Source organism: Antennarius striatus, chromosome 3 (genome assembly GCF_040054535.1).
Source record: "Antennarius striatus isolate MH-2024 chromosome 3, ASM4005453v1, whole genome shotgun sequence".
NCBI classification, from domain to species: Eukaryota; Metazoa; Chordata; class Actinopteri; order Lophiiformes; family Antennariidae; genus Antennarius; species Antennarius striatus.
In genome coordinates this window covers 23,482,501-23,504,052 of record NC_090778.1, presented here as the reverse complement: position 1 = coordinate 23,504,052, position 21,552 = coordinate 23,482,501, and the positions used below count along the sequence as shown (strand labels likewise).

The 21,552-nt window shown below is 38.5% G+C and overlaps 1 protein-coding gene across 1 annotated transcript; it reads right to left on the bottom strand.

Moving 5' to 3' along the window:
- Positions 1–923: 923 nt before the first annotated feature.
- LOC137592654 (arrestin domain-containing protein 3-like) lies at positions 924–4,300 on the bottom strand. The gene is made up of 6 exons (XM_068310960.1): positions 3,912–4,300; positions 3,760–3,823; positions 3,173–3,320; positions 2,968–3,070; positions 2,601–2,866; positions 924–2,436 (listed from the first exon to the last, which is right to left on the bottom strand). The coding sequence occupies exons 1-6, from the start codon at positions 4,183–4,185 to the stop codon at positions 2,338–2,340; spliced, it is 954 nt and encodes a 317-aa protein (XP_068167061.1). The 5' UTR covers positions 4,186–4,300; the 3' UTR covers positions 924–2,337.
- Positions 4,301–21,552: the final 17,252 nt, after the last annotated feature.

The window sequence follows — 21,552 nt, the reverse complement described above, 5'->3', positions numbered from 1 at the left end:
GCAAAACAAATTTCAATTCAATGTAATTGATGTAGCACAATTAATTGGGTGAATTTTTGTTACTGCGACAAATAGATCACACCAATTTTTCCTTCTTAATCTAAGGCTGACAGCCCATTGTGACATACAGTATATGTTACAGCGAAATTTCTGTAACTTGTTTGATATTATATTCTTCAACAAATATGGTCAGACCAGGTGGAAAGTAATTTAGTACTTGTTATCAAAGCATTAAATCTGTTAAATGTGTTTGAAATTACCTGTAGTGTCAAAAATAAATTGCGTTTTGTAATTGGATGCTTCCTTGTAATTTGCACACTGGCTGAGAGATCACTTCCGTTCACTAGCACATGACTGTCACATGGTCATGATACCAGGATGCTGAGTATACATCACTTAGGGACTTCATGATTTAAAATCAGATATGAAGCTTTATAACGAAGAGACGGGGACATTCAAAGTGCGTGTGACACCAGTGTCACCGTGGGTCCTCTCGGGTTAAAGTGAGATATCCCCTCTAAATTTATATTTCAGCATCCAGGATTTTCCATTAAACTCAATTTAGAAGAGGAGCATCTCCCATTTTTGTCAGGCATGACAGTTCTCAGCTGGGTTCTCAGGTTATCTGAGAACCCAGCTGCTTAGTGATTTTGCCGCCCCCGTCAGGAAGTTAGACACACTGCAATACACAGGAACTGTATACTGTACCTCACTATGCCGTTAATTGGTTCCAGGAAACATAAAGTAAGTTGAAAAAAAAACAAAAACGTTGCCAGGGCATCTTGGAGCCATACAAAAGACAAACAAACATTCATGTACACGCTCACACCGAACTGATCAGTAGATATTGGAACTATAAGTACATGTTTTATTATGACATATGTTTTAATCCGTATTTATTATACAGTAATACAATATGTCCTTTTAATTGTTTTCTAGTGATTTACAATTCCAAAATTTGTGATGGATAGACGTTAAGTTGAGTAAAATGACGTTAACTTAATTTTTATTTTTGAAAACCAACATATAACCCAGAGCCACTTAACTCAAAACAATGCAAATTATACCTGTATTTACACAGATGAATACAGTATATGTGAAAAAATGTATTGACAAAAAACATCAGTCTTAAATTAACATAAACTTTACACTTTAATGTCATCAATCCATGTGTACAATATTATGCTCACCTTCTACAATCAGTCATATCAACTTTTGATAAGAAACAAATTCACATATTGTAAACATATTTATGCAGACAGACAGACAGACAGACAGACAGACAGACAGACAGACAGACAGACAGACAGACAGTCAATCAATCAATCAATGAATCAATCAATCAATCCTGAGATAATGTAACATTGACATTCATTCATTCATTTCCTGAAAGGGGAGACAATCAGTAATTGTCTTGTATTCAACCACTTTTCTGGATCTGGGTCACGGGTTCACGCTGGAACCTATTCTAGCTGGGTAGGGGCGGTGACTGGGTACACCCTGGATAAGCTACTAGTTTATTGCAGGGTCATATAGAAAGACAAACAACTATTCAGGCTGACAGTCAAAACTATTCAATGAAAAATAACTATTTTACACAAAGCTCTGAAAATGTGCTGAGGTAGTGAATATGGCAACACTGGGTAAGGTGCATTGGACTGAAATAGTTCAGCCACGCACTGACAGGTTTGCATAGTGGTTTCATGTGTTCATCATCTTCATCCTCACTTAGAGGACAATTACCCTACAGTACTGTAGTAACAGTTAAAAAACATGCACATGTAATATATATACCAAAATTAAACAATTTTTGTTCACATTACATCTAAAATTTGTCAGTGAAGGTTTTTCTTCACATCTGAGACAATCCCATTCAGCAAAGAAAAAGAGAATTTGAAACCTAACGGTGGACTTCAGTTAAGATCACACTGATAATCAAACCTTCTGCCTGAAGCAGTAACACATTTGTAAGCATGTTTAGCTGCGTACGCTAAACAATTACTGAAAACAATTAAAGGTTCTTGTGAATGCAGATGACAAAACATTACATGTACTGTATGTTAACAACAAGTATGTGTTTAAAAGTACACAAAAACAAATGAAGATATCTGCTGATACAACTTATTATGAATATTGTATGTTCTGATATTTGATTGGTGTATTCATTGAGAGACTTTCTGTTAGCCACCCTGGTCAGGACAGCCTGATTTAGAACTCTGACAAATAAAATACAGTAGAACAAGTTCAAACTCAGACATCCCAGTGTGGAGAAAACAAAACATCACTCCTCCGTCATGTAACAGTGGACAGTTTAGAAACAAAGTCTGCATTAAATATTTACTCACTAATCATAGGAGGCTGAATGTTTGTAATGTCACACAGGATGATAGGAATCAACACTATGAGGTCGTAAGCAGCACGTACACTCAGAACCACCTACAGAAGACACAAAGTTGAAATTCATTATTTGACTTTATTATGGAAAAGGCTATTTAATGTCCGATCCTCATTAAGTCCGATCAGGTTCACATGTATATAAAGAATACACTAAAGCATTCTGAGTAAGTGAACAGATTATGTTCTGTAGCAGCCATACAAACCTCTATAATGTAATTAACTTCCAGGATGCTGCAGTTAGAGATGGTGGGCTCTGCTGTCGGGGGTATGGTGAGCGTGAACTCAGTGTGGACATGAGACGTCTGAGCTCCGATGGGCTGACCTGTCCGAGACGCCAGGTTTTTGAAGACCACCCTCTGGCTTGTCTTATTATGGGTGTAGAAACTCTGCTTCTGCTGCAGTTTCAAGTTCGGGGTAGCTGTTCGAGATGAAGTATTACTGAAATCGCAAATAATTTTTACAGTTTCACCTGGGGAAAAAAACAGACACAGTTTTTGGGTTATATTCAGATGTGGCTAGTTAATGCAAACTTCATGGTCAATTATTTTCATGGATGGATGGCTACAGTACCGGGGTTGAAGGCTTTTCTTTCTGTAGTGGCGGTCATTGTGATTGGACCTGAGGCACAACACAGGCAGCACAGTCTCATCTCATTTGTGCCTGAGAGAGGAGCCTACAGAAAAAAAACCCCAGAGAATTTTATTTTTATTTTACTAGATTAATTTCTATATCCTTAAATCATACTGAAGTAGTAAGAATATCACTGATCACTTACCCACAGATCTGGATGATTGGTATTGGTGCGGTTAACAAAGTTGAACTCTGTCACAAAGTCCTTGGAAAAATGCCAGGGTCTGATGATGCCCACTGTCAAGGTGTACGTGATCTTTCCATTTACCCCAGTGAAGGAGGATGGAAAGTCTCTGCATAGTTGCAAAACAGTAAAAATATACATTTTTGAGTTTGTAGTTGTTCAACTCAAACAGATATCAATATCACACAATTCTAAAAGAACTGCTACAGGACCATGGGAAGGAAGGAGCAAAACAATGTTTTTGCTTAATTCTCTCCAACTCCAAATACTGTATAAATAGGATTTTTCTTGAATCACATCCAATGATTCTGCTTTTTTGTTTGTTTGTTTGTTTGTTTGAAACTTGTCGAGCAGTTTTTCTGATCCTTAAAACAGATTAAGTATCAGATGACGCTGAAGACAATAGGAGGAGCATGACATAATCTGTCTTTCTTATCACTCTTGCCTCTAAATAAATATTGCAATTGGAGGGTGATAATCCCCGTCCATCTATTTGTTTGTTTAAAAATGTAAGTGACACAATCAGAGGTAAAACTATTCATACAAACCCTTGAGGGATCTGACATGTAAACTGATACGTGTGATTGCCCGGCTGAAGATTTGTCGTCTCATCTAAAGCGGCAAAGGAAACACGAATTTAGTGATTGTATTCAACAATAACGGTTTGCAGGGCTGCCGTGCATTTTCGGTGACCGCATACCACCGTCCGGTTGATGGATGACGCTTTTCAGATTGAAATATTCCACTTTGGCAGAGATTTGTCTGGTATGTCTCCTTCCTTTCCTTCCTGAAGTTCTCACAGTCCAAGCGATATTTGCCTTTCCTGTCAGAGTCATTGTGATCACCTCGACTTTCCACTGCTTGGTGAGGTCGAAGGAGATCTGTCCAGTGATCACATCTCCACTGGAGTAACTATTCCTCGCATTCAGTGCGTTGAAATTGAAGTTGAAGTTCTTTATCGTCTGCTGGAACATCGTTGGGAGCCGGTTAAGCGCAAAATAAATGAAATCACTCTTTTGGTTTTAAAAACACAAAACAAGGCGTTTTGTAAGTGAAACAGTTGGTCTGTGTGGTTAAACCTACAGGGAGGAGTCACAACCCGGGACCTACAAGGGAATGGCAATAAAACACACTCATACTCCGCATGCGCAAGAGAACCAGCCATCATTTTAGGCGGAGCCTTCTTTGGTCCCCAGGGGCCTCTCTTTCATGACGGCGCAAGGAAATGTCACATCATGAATAGCATTTCCAAATATATTGTTCTTGTTTTGACACTAGTTCTTTCTGTGTCACTCTTTAATAAAATAAAAGCCCAGAAAATGCGTTTCTCATGGACGCATAAAAAACCCTTCAAGTCACTCATAACTTTATTATCAAATGAAAACAACAGATTGTTTCAAAGGTGCAGAATGTACCAAAAGCCATTAGTTTATGTTTCATACAAGAACACTGAATGACTGAATCACATCGGATCTAATTCAGTCTATTCAGTCTATTACTTCATCTTGCGTATTTGTGTATTTGCCTATTTTTAGCTTTTGAATAATTTATGATGTTAACTCACAAGATTCGCAAGTAAAATTGACAGGATGAAACAATGTGTTTTCAAACAAATTTCACAAATTAATTATTTTCAGCTTCATTTTTTGTCACCTTCGGTTGGAAAATTTAATCATTTAATTATTTAACAAAATAAAAGCTGTCAGTGCCCTTTGGGATTTTTAAATCTGTAAATCCGCGTTTTTCCCCTTCTAGGTGTGTAAACACGGGAGGGTGCCGCATGTTTAGTTTGTCTGTATTTTGTGATACAAATTATGATTAGAGAGATGTTTTAAAAGTCACTTAAATAGGCTGAATTATTTTCTAAAAATCCTGGAATTCTGAGATTAAAATCAGAATTTTCTTTTTTTGTTCATGTTAAAAACAAAAAAAGCATGTAAGCCACCTCTGATTTTTGTCAGAATTTTGTGTTTAGTCACAAGAGTTAAATGCTGAGTTCAGAATTCTTTAAGAAGAAATCGTGGCCCCAATCCTATTCCATATATAAAAAATTGTGGTTTCAGACCTGTTGGTCAAGTTTTTTCTAGATCTGTTCTGTTATAATTACTCTTTAAATGAGTATAGCAGTAGCTTTTTTGAGACATAATGGTTATTTAATATGCATTATTGGCAAGAAATTAAACTGTCCTTTGATGGGTTTTTGATGCACAGTAGGGCAATAAAATGCTGATTAACAAGCCATTAAATCTGATGGCACGGGGCAAACTCCTGGCTGAATACACCACGGCATATTGTTGCATACATGCTACTGTGCTGTATTTCAGAAAAGGATAAACCTTCCAGCACTTCCTTCTTAAGTATTACATATAACAGCTGAGATTTATAATTATAGGACTGAGTTCAATGTTGTTAAGTCTTTGTTGAGTCAGCGGCTTCTGAAACACAGCAGAAAGAAGTAATCTCTTCATTTGAGCCTCTTTACAATATAGTCAGAATTACAATTATACTTTTTATACTAATAATACAATAATTACTTTATAACGTCGTATTTCGCTGTCATGTGCCAGAATTTTTTTTTTTTTTAAAGGTGTGCTCCAGGACTCCAGGGTGGTTTACCATTCTGTAACAGTTGTCATTCATCAGACAAAATGAGAATCTTCAAATTCAACCATTGCGGTGTGGAGTGAATTTAAAAAAAAAAAAAAACTCCTTCCATCTTGATAGAAAACAGTCAGTAATTCAAATTCTGATTTTCATGAAGGTAGAATAGCATTCCATTTAAAAATACAGAGTCATCTGTCAAACAAACCTTTATTAAATCAACTTGCAGGATTCTGCAGCTGAAGATAGTGAGTTCTGCTGTTGAGGGTAAGGCATGAACTCAGTATGGGCACCAGAGGTGTGAGCCCTGGCTGACCCTATTACGGGTGTAGAAACTCTGATTCTGCTGCAGTGTCACCTTCGGTGTAGCTGTTCGAGACAAAGTTTCTGAAGTTGCCAATGATTTAAGAGTTTCACCTGGAGAAAGAACAGACACAGCGTTTGCAAGATATGTGGATCTTCTTGTTTTCACGAATATGATACAGTACCGGAGTTCAAGGCTTTTTCTTCTTAAGTCCAAAAAATGCACGTGTCTGTCCCCGCAATGCACAGGACAGTAACAGAGAGCAGTATATGACATGAGCCTCAAACGAGGTATTCAGCAGGGACAAACATGAAAATCACACATCCTGAAAGATCAGATCATTTTATACACTGTACATGCCAAACAGACTAAAAGAACATGTACATGTTTCATTGTGTTCTCTGTATTAATGCATATTTGTTGTTCTAGTGCTACTTGTTTAATGCCGCCTCTTGGTTAGGTCATTATTTTAAATGAGAATTGATTCTCAATTGACTTACCTGGTTAAATAAAGATCCATGCTGGAAATAAAGATGTGGATCGTTATGTAATGATCCAGTAATCATATGGTATCAACACCCTCAATGGCTGTCTGGACAGCACATACCTCTAACAACACTTAACAAGCCTGCAAGTCATGACCTGCTGTTTCAGGCAAATCGACCAAGAAGTTTAAGAATAATTATATCAGTAAAGAGGGTAATGTCCTCAGCTTCATTGGTTTAATTTAACTTTCTGTGAAACAGATTCAGCAAAACATTGTATTGAATTTTTTGTGATATGGTGAAAGGACTGAGGTATAACAGGGAGGAGACCATTCACTTTTTACATATACAATACAAAATAAGGTGTTCTTTTATGAATTTTATCTATTAGGCATCAAGTATTATGGTTTTGAAGAATATTTTCAGGAGGGCTGGGCATGTAGCGAGAAAAACACTATAAACTTTTAGTGAGCTCCCAGTTGAAGCTTTGCCGTCTCCCCAGCAGCTGCAAGGGGAATAAAACCTGTCTGTCTTTATTTACCACTGACTACTGGCCAATCAGCAAACCTCCAAGCCCAAGAAGCCCAACAACTGCAAACCAGCGTTTGGTCATTCAATGACACATTTTGTTTTGGACAAGTCCGGTTTTGCTGTGCAGTAAGTTTGTATTATTGCCACTGTAAAAAATATTCCGTTCGTTCAATGTGTTAAAATTGAAATTGATATTAAAGGTCTTCATCATCGGTGGAACATTGTTGATAGTAAGATTTAGTCGAAAGAATAGAAACAAGCTTGTTTGGAATTTTTAAAAAAAAAGTGCATTAAATCCACCGTTAAACTGTTGAGTTGTAATACTACTGTAATCGACTAAAGAAGCTCAGACAGTTTACGAAACAAAACAAATACAACATACAACAGACTGCGCATATGTCAAGCCCTGAAATCACCTTCGGCCCCGGGTCCAGCGTTTGTGACGGTAAGATGTAAACCTGTGACGTCATCAAAGACAGTCTGCTCATTTTCAAATTATATCTGATAAAATAAAATTAAAAAAGGTAGAAAATTTGGCCATTGTTATACACTTGATGCTAACAACGTTAGCATAACGTTATCATTAGACGATCACCAAAATGTTGAATAATGCACAATGATTCATATTAGTAATAAAAACAAAACAAAAACGTGAAATCGAAAGAAATATTTATCAATTCCTCCTTTTACATAAGTTTTCTTCTTCCCACTCCCTTTCAGGCAGAATTGTATTGTTGAGTTATGATCTTTGCTTATTATTTGCTTATTTAATTATTTTGTTTCTTTTTGTCTTTTGTTTGCTTTTTGTTTTGTTTTTCCTTGCCTTGCCTGAAATAAATGAATAACTAACTAACTTTTGTGCTGTACCCGATCATTCTCACTCGTTTTTCTTTCAAGCATAACATTATTTGATTTTGTTTAGTTTTGATTGCATTTAATGGATTTATAAATTGAGCAAAACAAGAAACTACACAACGAAAAACAAGTCAAAATTTATAATGCAAATACATTATACCTGGTCGCTGATTACAGTGTTAAAAAGGCTTAAAATAGCAGTAACAGTCCACAAATAAGCAATAACATCTTATCTGTCATGTTAATCTCTGAGCAACATTCTTGTCTCTCTATTTCTTGGATACATGTAAATAACTTATATGATATTATAGTATTTTTTTAATAATATGTTGAATCTGGTTTGCATGCAATCAAGATATTAGAATACAAGTTTTTCACATTAGTTAAATTTAGTTCCACATTTTCTTGATATTTAAAAAATAATTAGATAACACAACAACTGTGGGTATACGTTTGTATCTAAAGGTGCAGGTCAGAGCAGTCGAGTTGAACCGGCCTCTGCAGCTACTCCACCACTAGATGGCACTAAATACTCAGGTCTTCTGCATTACATAATAAAAACAATGACTCGACTCAAAAAAGATGACTAGTGGGTTCAAACCCAAATGTCATGTTGTTTTCCAGCTGCTGAAAAGTTCTTACATAACCTCCCCTGGAACAACCTTCACAATAGCATTATAACCATATTGTTTTGTTATGCTTTATTGACAAGAAATTAAGATGCCCCTTGATGGGTTTATGGCACACAATAGAGTCATAAAATGCTGATAACAAGCCATTAAAACTGACAGCACAGCGCATATAGAAACTCCCGAAATGACGTTACCTCACTACATATCTTTGCATACATGCCATCTTGTTCTACTTGAGAGCCGACTGTCCAGCAGTTCCTTTGGAGTGTAGCGAGGCGTAGCATACTGTACAAATGACTTGTCATATTGTTTGATGCTGTAACTTTCATGAGGAGCTCGGACTGAATGGGATTTTACACATTTTGTTTCTCATAGGTTCTAGGTAAAAATCTGTTATGTACCATACTTCTGTTACAAAGTTTGAAGGTGTGTGTGTGTATGTGTGTGTGTGTGTGCGTGTGCGTGTGCGTGTGCGTGTGCGTGTGCGTGTGTGTGTGTGCGCGTGCGCGCGTGGTATATAGTGTCTCTCACTCCTCTTGCTCTTATTAATTTTTTGTTTTCATTGTCAGAATTCCAGAGAAAGTATTAAAAATAAACAACTCACAAATGAAAATGATGTGCTGGGTGATAATATAACGTTTTGTCTCATAGCTGATTTTCTGTATATAACAAATACTCTGACTCTATAATCTTTGGTGTGAGGATGGTTTTTTGAAGGTAATGTAATACGCTTTATGTGTGGGTTTGTGAAGGGAGACAGTTGTAAAAGTGGGAGTCTGAGCTAGATGAGTGGTTGGCACATTCACGTGAAAGAGTCTTTGTAACATAATCTTCTGATGCAGATCTACATGTCAGACATTAACCTGTGTGTGTGTGTGTGTGTGTGTGTGTGTGTGTGTGTGTGTGTGTGTGTGTGTGTGTGTGTGTGTGTGTGTGTGTGTGTGTGTGTGTGTGTGTGTGTGTGTGTGTGTGTGTGTGTCTTGGGTTGAGTGCACATGGACACACGTCCATTGATAATGGATTTGCCGTCTGATAAGGGCAACTATTTAGTTTAATTCTGCTCAGAGTGACTTAAATTTATCTGCCAACTCTGTCTATCTCTCCATCCACCTTCTAATCTCACAGATAAGATATCATGCAGTTGGGATTTCTTTTCTAGTTCTGTCCTGTACAAGTTGCAAGATGACAACTTAATTTTTTTCAGCTTCATTTCTTTCCTGTCTTATTCTTTTTGACTTGATTTCAAACAAACTCAAACATTCTGTAATATACATGTTGTGTCATCTGACTTTGTCCATTATATATCTCTATAGCAAACCTAATCTGCTCCTATAATGAGGCAGCGGCTTGGTACAAACCCATCACCAAAGTTCCTTTAAAAACCTGTCCCTAAACCTTTTCACATTTCATGTGGGCTTAGAATTGTCATAATATCTCTCCTAATCGCTCTTCTTTGCCTAATTTATATTTTCATCCACCCAGATATACCCTCACTGTTTGTTGTACAAGCATACAGAAGACATCTCAGTTTATCAGATCTAAATCCAAAGTGAAGTAAAAGAACCTAGAGGATAAGCTGTGGTATTGATCTGTACTTTCTACACACCGCCTCTCTCTTCTACTTAATCCACAGGGTCAGCTCTAATGACATTGAGGAGCTCCTCTGGCAGTCGGCACTGCTGCCATTTGCAATTTAGATAGAACGAAAAGAGAAGAGGAGGAGGAGGTGTACGAGACTGAAAACCAGGACATAAAGTGAGGGAGAAGGGAAACGAGAGAGGAAGAGGAGGATTGGAATAAATGACAGGGACAGGGGGTAAATGATGACGCATGAAAAGAAAAAGCAGGAAAGAGTGGCAGTGTGAGTGTACTGCAGGAAAATGGGTAATATACAAGAGTGGATGGATTTGACAGAACTGACAGAGAAGGAGAATATTTCTGCTGATGTGGTCAGATCTGGGCAGTTTATTTGAATTCTTGCCAAGAGATTGATGAGAAATATTTATGTCATTCTCATATCTTCTTCTCCTTTCAGCTTTTCCCTTCTGGGGTCGCCACAGCAAATCAGTTGCCTCCATCTAACCCTGTCTTCCTTCTTGTTCTCTATCACTACATCCATAAACCTCCTCTTTGGTCTTCCTCTAGGCCTCCTGACTGGCAGTTCAAAACTCAGCATCCTTCTACCAATATATTCACTATCTCTCCTCTGGACATGTCCACACCATCTCAGTATGGCCTCTCTGACTTTATCTCCAAAACCTCTAACATATGCTGTACCTCTGATTTTCTCATTCCTGATCCTATCCTTCCTGGTCACTCCCAAAGAGAACCTCAGCATCTTCATCTCTGCTACCTCCAGCTCTGTCTCCTGTCTTTTCCTCAGTGACACTGTCTCTAGACCAAACAACATCGCTGGTCTCACCACGGTTTTGTACACCTTTTCTTTCATTTTAGCTGAAACTCTTTTATGACACATGACACCTGACACTATTCTTTATCCGTTCCATCCTGCCTGTACACATTTTTTCACCTCTTTTCCACACTCTCCATTGCTCTGGACTGTTGACCCTAAGTACTTTAAATCCTCCACCTTCTTGATCTCTTCTCCCTATAACCTCACTCTTCCACTTGGGTCCCTGTCACACCTACAACCCACCTCACCACTGTCTTACACTACTCATACATCTCCTGCACTGTTCTATCATCTCTGCCGCTCCAGACTTCCTCATACAATACCATAGTTCCTCTCTGGGCACCCTGTCATAAGCTTTCTCCAGAGCTACAAAAATCACAATGCAGCTCCCTCTGGCCTTCTCTGTACTGTACTTCTCCATCAACATCTTCAAAGCAAATACTGCATCTGTAGTACTCTTTTTTTGGCATGAAACCATACTGCTGCTCACAAATGCTCACTTCTGCCCTTAGTCTAGCTTAACTATTCTTTCCCATAACATCATTTTATGGCTCATTAGCTTTATTCCTTTGTAGTTACACATCTCTCTTGTTCATAAAAATGGGCATAAGCACACTTCTCCTCCATTCATCACACTACATCACACTACTGGTACCTGTCAATACACTTCCATCCCTATCCTTAATCACCCTAACCTGCTGCAAGTCCTTCCCATTTCTGTCTCTTTGTCTTGCCAACCTGTATAGATCAGACTCTCCCTCCTTACTGTCCAACCAAGTCATCATAGGCCCCTTGTTTGGCCTTTGCTACCCCTTCTTTCTCCTTACGCTGCATCTCCCTGTACTCCTGTCTACTCTCCTCAGTCATCTCAGTGTACCACTTCTTAACTAACCTCTTTCTCTGTATACACTCCTGTACCTCCTCATTCCACCACCAAGTGTCCTTATCTACTTTCCTTCCAGATGACACACCAAGTACTCTCCTACCTGGTTCCCTGATCACATTAGCCGTAGTTGTCCAGTCATCTGGAAGCACCTCCTGACCACCCAGAGCCTGTCTTAACTCCTTCCTAAAAGTCATGCAACACTCTTCCTTTTTCAGCTTCCACCATTTTGTCCTCTAATCTGCCTTTGCCTTCTTCATCTTCCTCACCACCAGAGTCATCTTACACATCACCATCCTATGCTGTTTGGCTACACTCTCACCTACCACTACTTTGCAGTCACTGATCTCCTTCAGATTACACTGTCTACCCAAGATGCAGTCTACCTGTGTGCTCCTACCTCCACTCTTATAGGTCACCCTATGTTCCTGTCTTTTCTGGGAGAAAGTATTCACTAAAGCCATTTCCATCCTTTTTGCAAAGTCAACCACCATCTGTCCTTCTGCATTCCTCAAACCTGCCCATCACCTCCTCATCACTTCTGTTTCCTGCACCAACATGTCCATTGAAGTCTGCACCAATAAAAACTCTACCACTTCTAGATATGCTCTGCGTCACTTCATCAAAGTCCAACCAGAATTTCTCCTCCCCCAGCTCACATCCTACCTGTGGAGCATACCCACTAACAATATTGAACATCACACTTTCGATTTCTAGCTTCAGACTCATCACTCTGTCTGACACTCTTTTTACCTCCAGGACATTCCTAACAAGCGACTCCTTCAAGATAACTCCTACTCCATTTTTCTTCCAATCTAGACCATGATAGAACAACATGAACCCTGCTCCTAAACTTCTAACCTTCCTACCTTTCCACCTTGTCTCCTGTACATACAGTAGTCCAATTTCAATCGGCACCCTGTGGGTGAACAGCACCGATGGTGGTCATTGTTAACCCGGGCCTCGATCGATCCGGTACGAAAGTCATAGGTTTGATTCGCATGTTTGATTTGGCAAAAGTTTTACGTCGGGTGCCCTTCCTGACACAACCCTCTGTATTTTTCCGGGCTTGGGACCAGCACAATAAGACACTGGCTTGTGCCTTCTTGCGGCTACATTTATGTCATTCTTGTATGTGTTGGCTAAATACAAAGTTACCACTGGATGCATGTTAGCTTAGTTTTATATTATGACTGGAACCAGCTAACCAATGAACAATCCATGTACCGTTTGTTTAATCTGATTAAAAACTGAAGGGTAAAACAAAGAATAGCTGTTTGACATAGAGACGGGACTGATCAACTGTTCTTTGAAAATATTTTTCATTGCTTATTTCCTATTCCTTAAAATTAATTAGGTTCACTTCCAAAAAATATAAGGCTGAGATTTGAAATACACAAAACAGCAGACACCCAGACAGAGGCTTATAAGATACCAGGCATTATGTATGGAAAGACAAATTTATTTTTCATACGATAAAAACTAAAAAGAACAAAGCGGCAAAGGAAAAAGCACAACAGTGGGTATGAAACACTGAGAGGCATGAAGAGCTCAAGGCGACTAAAAATGATCCTGTCCCAGCAGTCTACAACATGAACATGTCTGAGTGTTGATCAGTGGGAGGGCGACAAAGGATTTGGCTGTGTCTGGTTGTAGGGTTTTTCAACACCTTTGCAGAGCCTCCTTAACCCAGACGGGCATTGTTTGTGGAGAAAAAGCTATCAGCGGATCTGCACAAGATTAGGGTTGCAAACTGTTCTTTCTGTGTTTTCCTGTTTTGGAGCAGGAATTCTTTTAAATACACACACAGGCATGTTTGCACACAAAGCAACTGCCAAATTCTGACATCCTTCATGGTATGTCTCTCAAAAGAAAGTTATCTGTTTAAATAATTATACTTACATTTTTCAACAATTCATGCATCAATAATGTGTTTTTCAAACTGTCTATGGATTTTTGGGTGTTTTTGTTTTGTTGTTTTTTTTACATCATGAGTGTAAAAACATCATAAATATAACAAACCACAGTATTTTCTATATACTCTTTTGTATGTATATACTCTGTTGGTTGAACACAATTAAGTACAAAGATTATTAAAAGAGTATTAAATCTTATCTGAAAAGAGGAACAACCAACTGCTTCATACAAAATACAATGCTGTGCACCGTCAATAATAATTATTTTAATCAAACTGAAGGATAAAATGAAAGACTTGAACAGATTGTATGCTTATTTAAAGCAGATGACCATGACAATTGCCTGAACAACTTTTTTTTAAATATAAAATAAAGCTGTGAAAGTTTTTAACCTACTGATACAGACATTCCTTTTCCTTTAATGTTCTTGTAATATTATTATGAAGCTCTTGCTTTGGTAAACAAGGTTACATTATTAGCACGCAGTATAATTTAGTTCCTAAAGATTTGAGCGTCATCTTGCAGAATGTTAAAAGATGTACAGAAACAGAAACACAACATAGGGCTTTGTTGTCTGCATTCAGTTGTACACAACAGTATGTCCAAGGCAAAAAAAGTCAAAACAACTAGGCCTAAAACTGAAGCCTGTGGAACACATTTGCCACTGAGGAAAACTTCCAAAAGAAATGGTACCTCCCATTTTAACAGATCTTAGGAGGTAAATCCTTACCAATGGCATACTTACAATGAAATCCAACATTATATTACATTGCAAGGCTACTATCAAATCCTTTGGATAGACAAGCAAAAAAGTGCTGCACCTACTCTGAAACCAGACAACATGGGCTCAGGAAGGAGACAGACAGTGAGAAATGAGACTACTTGAATCCATGTCTGTCTGTGTTTTAATTAAGTAAGAAGCTGGCATCCTTTAATCACCGTGTATGAGGCAAACAATGGGGGATTTGTTTTTGGGGTTTCCTGAAAAGCGAAGAAGTCAGACTGAAAAAAAAATCAATTTTTTACCAAGCATCAGTTTACTCCCTCTATGGTCAGATTTTACGAGCTAATACTGCTGCAGTGATGTCATTACCATAATCCTTACTCTAATGAGTTAGGAACAATATGGAGTTCATAATGTTGTCTTCATGTTAAATCCATCTCTGTCTGTAAGTCTGAGTCTTTCCCTGCGGTTAACACACCAACACTCTGACACAGTAGCACAAAATGTAACCATCAGTCTAGATGTCACATTCATGTCTACAATTCATGTCTGAAGTGGTGCTCTATCTCGGTGTATAACAGTTACCTCAGTAAAACAAAAGAGGTGCTTTGTTCCATCGTCAGGCTAAATCCTCTCTTAGCAATTACCGTTCACCTTCTAAAGACCTCGGCCAGGAACACATCTAAGCTCTTTCTTTTAAGGCAGGCAGTGGAGCATAAAGACAAAGGCGTTACAGTACCAAGGCCTGATTGCTCTTCTTTTTCAGCTGGCTATACTGTAAGCTTTGTACAAATGTTACGATTCTATACCTCCATTGGTCCCTACAGTGTGTGTTGTCATAATAGATCTGTATCTTTTTGTGAAAAAATATTTTTTAACATGTTTGTTTGGCATTTTAAATCAAGCTGAAAATAAAAAATTGTGTGGTGCAAACCTTAGCCCATTTTGCCCAGATATGAGCTTTAAACTAAATGTTATATAAGCCGTTCAAATGAATAAAATTAAGATGTCCTTTTCCTTGTGACAATATTAATGTCATTGACTAGATCTGATAATGGATCGCGGCTTGATTTTGCATTAACATAAGATTAAAATGGGCAACATAAAGACACAGTGGGTCATGCTGTTGCCTCACAGCAAGACGGTTTGGGTTTGATTCCTTTTTCTGCAGCAATTCTATGTTCTCCTCAACCAAAGCCAGCTGATACTGGTGACATGTCTAGTTTGGTGTGGTACACCCTCGACATGTCGCCAATTCATCCCACAGGCTCATACACCGAAAAACAAACACCAACATCAACACTTAACAATTAAGAGCCCTTTAAGCCTTACCACGATGTGCTGAGCTGACCATCACATCACTGTGTGTGTGTGTGTGTGTGTGTTTGAAAGAACACTGGGCAGTTCAACGTTAAATTCCCTTGACAACAACATTTCCTAGGCTGCCTTTGAGTGCCTTACTAGGAGCATGAAAGTGCATGTATGTGAGGTGTCCACTTACACTAAAGCAGTCTACTGCCACGCTAGCATGTCTCTGAGGTTGTACTTTGTCATAACAGCAATTTGAGGTTAATGCTAATGTCGCCACGCTAACATTCTCAAAGTGCTTGCATACTGATATTTATGAGGTAATGTCTAGTTAGTCCATCATCTTAGATTGCCCCATTAACATTCAACATTTTAGTATACACGCATTACGGAAACATTAACATGTGTGCCAGAATTCTTACAATAAACAATCTCATTCTTACAATAACGTATTATTCTTTCACCAAAGTCATTTGGATTCACACATTACATAAAGCTAGTAACTATTAAAATAATTCAGTATGGACCAATTTTTTTTCCAACAAATTGCTTATCACAGAGGATTGTATGACGCAATGCTATATCTAAAAGTACACCAACATTATTTCTGTCTGAAAGATGACACAAGGGAAAAGTTAAAGAATTGTATGTTTTCTTTATACAAAGTTGCAGGTCCTAAAAAATTTGCACATTGTGATGCGAGATTGCAGCAAAATTACTGGTTGTATTCCTAGCACAGAATAAGAATGAGACTTGTCCATAAAAGCTGGGTCAAATATTTGCCTTGGGCTTTCCTTCTGTTTCAAAACAAATCTTCCATCCTGTGACAGAGATCCTTGAAATCAAATCCATTTGGTATCCCCCTCTAAACTCCTCTTTATGACTCAGTGAAGAACGAGATGCCATCACTGAAATCGCTCTTGTCCTGACTCAACTTGTTCTCATTTCCTGTTTAAGGGGAATACGTCTTGATCGCATTATGAGGAACATCAAACACCATAAAGGCAGCTTGTCATGAAAATGAAACTGCTAGTGACATTTATTCTGTCCACATAATGTACGTTTTGTGTTGCCGTCTCCTCTTGCCTCTCATCACATCGCTGCTGCTGCTGCCCTTGTTTACATCAGGGTCAGTGGGAGGCTCCCGGACGCAGAGGGTCTGACAGTCTATCAGTGGAGGAGGTTAGTTAATATGGGCACACAACCTCTGTCCTGACCTTGATACGGGACCATCTATCATCCAGGCTTAGAGAGGAGATGAGGTTGAGAGGTGTGTATAACACTTAACCCAGATTGGAATCTCTTCGTCCTCGCTGGTACATGGCGTCTGTCATTGACACAAATGTAAACATACGACATATATACTGTACATGCAAATACCTTAAAAATATTAACACACTGAAATGAAATAAATCAGTGTTGCAAAGGTCATTTCAGGTTTTTCAGTGCTGTGCTTTGAACTGCAATTATGACAGTTCATAAAGCCAAATTTGAAAGAACACTATTTTGTAATACGCTTTACAAAATAAAAATGATTTGGGAAAACTTGATACACTGAGGAAAAAATGCACCAGTCCAAAAGCATCAATACATTCAAAGCTATAAATATTGATCACATAGTTTTGTGTTCAGGTCCCCATATATACTATTCTCAGATTTATGACTTCAGCATCCCCAAGTACAAGCGCAGAAAAAGATGCGGCAGATGGCAATAAACACCGAAGCATCCTCCCTCCTTCCCCCACGGATCTGGAGCCAAGGATAAAAAGCTGAAAGGAACATAGAAATTCATACCTGGAATCCCTATTTTTTACCTCATGACTGTAACTAGAAGATCAGATGTATTTTACAGCTTATATGTAAAATTAAATAAGACTTCCAAATACACATTTTAAGATTAGAATATTGGTCATTGTTTTATATATATGTGTGTGTGTGTGTGTGTGTGTGTGTGTGTGTGTGTGTGTGTGTGTGTGTGTGTGTGTGTGTGTGTGTGTGTGTGTGTGTGTGTGTGTGTGTATGTATATATATATATATGTGTGTATATACTGTATACACACACACACACACACACACACACACACACACACACACACACACACACACACACACACACACACACACACACACATATATATATATACTGTATATATGTATCTACCAAGTGACTCCATGTTTGTCAGCAAGCAAGATCTTTGGTTTCTAAGGTGATTTAGACAGCATTTACATAAAAAAGAAAGTTTCATAAGAAAGGTAAAATTAACCTGTAGCTTTAAAATTATGGAACAATGATGTGCCCTAACAATGATAAGAGATGCCAAAAGGATCAAACGAGCTGAGGAATTAACACGTTGAAGAAAGCTCTGCTCCCAATGAGTGGTCATTGTTAGTATCAAATTACTGATCTACACAGCTGTTCCTTTGTTAATTAAAGTTCAGTCATTTTTTTATGAAGTCTTTGTCTCAAGTCAGGGTGAGTTGTAGCAAAAGAGTGGGGTGATGGGCAAGTGGTGGTTTGGTTATGGTAATCTCACAGGAAATGAATTGTCTATGCAAAATCTCCAAAAATGGTGGAATTAGTGTTAGGGTTGAATATGTGTGTGTGTGTGTGTGTGTGCGTGCGTGCGTGCGTGCGTGCGTGCGTGTGAGTGCGTGCGTGTGTGTGTGTGTGTGTGTTTTTCTTTCAGTTAAGCATTTTGTTCTTTTTGGACAAGTCTGGCTTGGGGTCATCTCAGTGTTACAGATCAGAGAGAGGTTTTTGGCATAAGAAGGGATGTTTCTGTTCCCCAAATGCACGTACTCCTGCAAACACACACTTACACACACACACTTACACACACACACACACACACACACACACACACACACACACACACACACGCACGCACACATTCATGCACAGATAAACGTACATTCAACTCCACGTTCCTGTTTTGTTTGTGGAAAGCGCTCATCTGCAACCTTATTGCCCAGAGTCCTCTGCAGCAGTCCAACCGGCACTCTGCTGCTGGAGTGTTCTGTTAGTCACATCAGCATCCAGTGCACGCTCAACACAGCTCAGATCATCAGGAATTTCACCAATGGAAAACCTGCTCAGAATTCAGAAAAAGGCTGCGTGTACATAATTGTGGTGGAGTTTTCCACCGAAGCTCAACTTCTCCTTCTGCCTGCTTAGTCTCCAGGTTGAAATAGTGCTTCATTTCACCAGTGTAATTAACTGGAGACGTGACATTTATGATATGAATAAAAAGTTTATTTTACATGTACAACTCAGAATGGCTGGGATCTCTAGTCCCCTTAGGTATATTTCAATCATCATGTCGATTTGTCAGTATATTTGGCAGTGATCACAACGACTGTAAGGGTTTATTTATTTTTACACCATTGTCCTGGCCATTAAAATCATATTTCATTTTATTTTAATGGCATCCTTGCATATGGCTCAGTCATCAAAATAAAGCGATATCATCTGTATGATTTCTTAACATCTGTCGGGTAGAAATGCCAGAGGTCTTTCTAGTAATAAACCATTTAACAGCTGCCTAATTGCTGCATGAATCAAGGTCTCTAAAATGGCCTATCTAATACAGCATATGCTGTTCTCATACGCACAAATTAAATTTTCTGGAGTTACTGAAAGCCTGCATGTGAACGGTCAAAGAAGCCACATCTTCTGGTTGGAGTAGAAATAAATGTGTTGTATCAGAAACACATGTGCAGGTGGTATTTGTTTCAGGAGAGTCTGCTGAACACCAGCGCTGTCTGACCTTCGCTATTATGATCTCTCTCTGCCAACGCTCTTTTGGATTTTGTTTACCATCGTCGAGGAGATCATGTTTTCACAGACGTCTGTTTGTTGGTTTGTTTTTCTATTTATTAGCAGGACTACACAAAAACTACTTGATGATGGAAGCTGGGAGGAATGGATCAACTTCTGGATCTGAAGTTGATCCAGATAATAAGGCAGATCCATGAATTATACAGTATGTCTCTTTTTTCTTTTCTTTTTTTTTCTTTTTTTAAGTTTCTGTCAGATTTTGATTTACCATGGAGGAATTGTTGGGGATGTAACTTGGAAGAACCCATTAAATATTGGTATTGATATGGACAATGGTTGTGATCCAAAATGCTTTTTTTCCCTAAAAATTCCAATATAACTCTTTTCTGACTATTTTTGCCAATTAAACAAAAACTACTTGGTGTATAATCATTCATTTTTAAGTTAATCTAAAAGTGTAAATCCTGGAATTATTGCATTGTGACTTCTTTTTTTCCTAGATTTTTATCAATTATGTCTGAAGCACAGATTTTAATCAAAAGTGAGAGGTTCAGTTAATAATAGGAATTTGGATTTAGGATTTAATTTACCTAAAAGGGGACAGTTTGGCCCCTGTGGTGTTATTCTGTCCAATAAATGCCCTTCAAGTTCTCACTAATATTTGTTGATGGTGAAAAAAATTGTTTTACAGACTACCTTGACTGGACTGCCACAAATAACACATTTATAAAACACATCATTGCATCAATTCTAAATGCCGTCTTAGATCGCATCTCAAGTTGTACAAATATTGGATGCTCTCAATCAATTAAATGACAGTCTATTTCTTTAAACAGGCATTAATGTTTTGAGTCTACCAGCATCAGGATATGAGAGCAGGCACAGCAGGCCCTGCATTTTCAGGACCGCTTAACTTTAAATGTCTGTTTAATCAGCTAGACATAAAATGTTTCAAGAAATGCTTGTTAGGGTGTTTTCATGTCTTGCTTTCTTGTTGCATCAGATTCTGGAAGCAAACATTTTTATTTGACTGCCAAGTTTACTTCATAGCCCGAATGATCTCGAAGCTGCAGCATTTCCATGTTGATTCCTGTTAGATAATCCGTGTTAATAGTGTGTAAGTTGTTCTGTTTACATGCTGATCAAATTACTCTCAGAGGGGAGTTGTTTGTAGAAACCATATTGGAAGTACCATGCTGCTTATGGAGGCAGTTTCTAAGTTTTTTTAGTCAGTTGTGGAGGGGGAACGGTAACTTTTTCCACCATTAACCAAAACCCTGGTTGGGACACCCTCTTCATCAGCACAGAGGAGGGGGCGTGGGGAGCAGCAAAAGTTGTTTGGAGCAAGCAGTTTCAAGACGCCCCTTGTATGGACCAGAGGGAACTGACTTCTCTTGTCTACTTCATATACTTACTTGTGTGACATTGCGTGCACCCATTTATAGATGTGACTCCTCCTTGACTGCATGTGTGTGCACATGTGTCATGACTGCAAACTTTTTTTTTTCATCAGTAGCATTTTCAACTTTGGTAAGATATGGTTCATTCCAGCTAGTAATGTGGTGTAAAAATCTTATAGGTGCAGGGACTTAAAGGACTTTCTTCCTTTATTTCCCAGCATGCAGCCCAGACACCTGTTCATTTTACATAATAATGAAGCGGTGTCTGTCTGTATTTATACTACACATCAAAAGTGAAATTGAGGGAGATGCGAGCTTTGTCACAATGCTTTCACCGCGGAAACCACTCCAGAGTCACTGTTGAGTGACGATATGTCATCCATCATATGGACGCCGGCTATTTCTCATCTGACAGCAAAATCACTGTGACTGGGTTCACTGTTGTTCGTGTTAAATTATTTACCTAGCCACGAGCTTTTGTAAACTTCAGACCCAATTAATCTCAAGAATC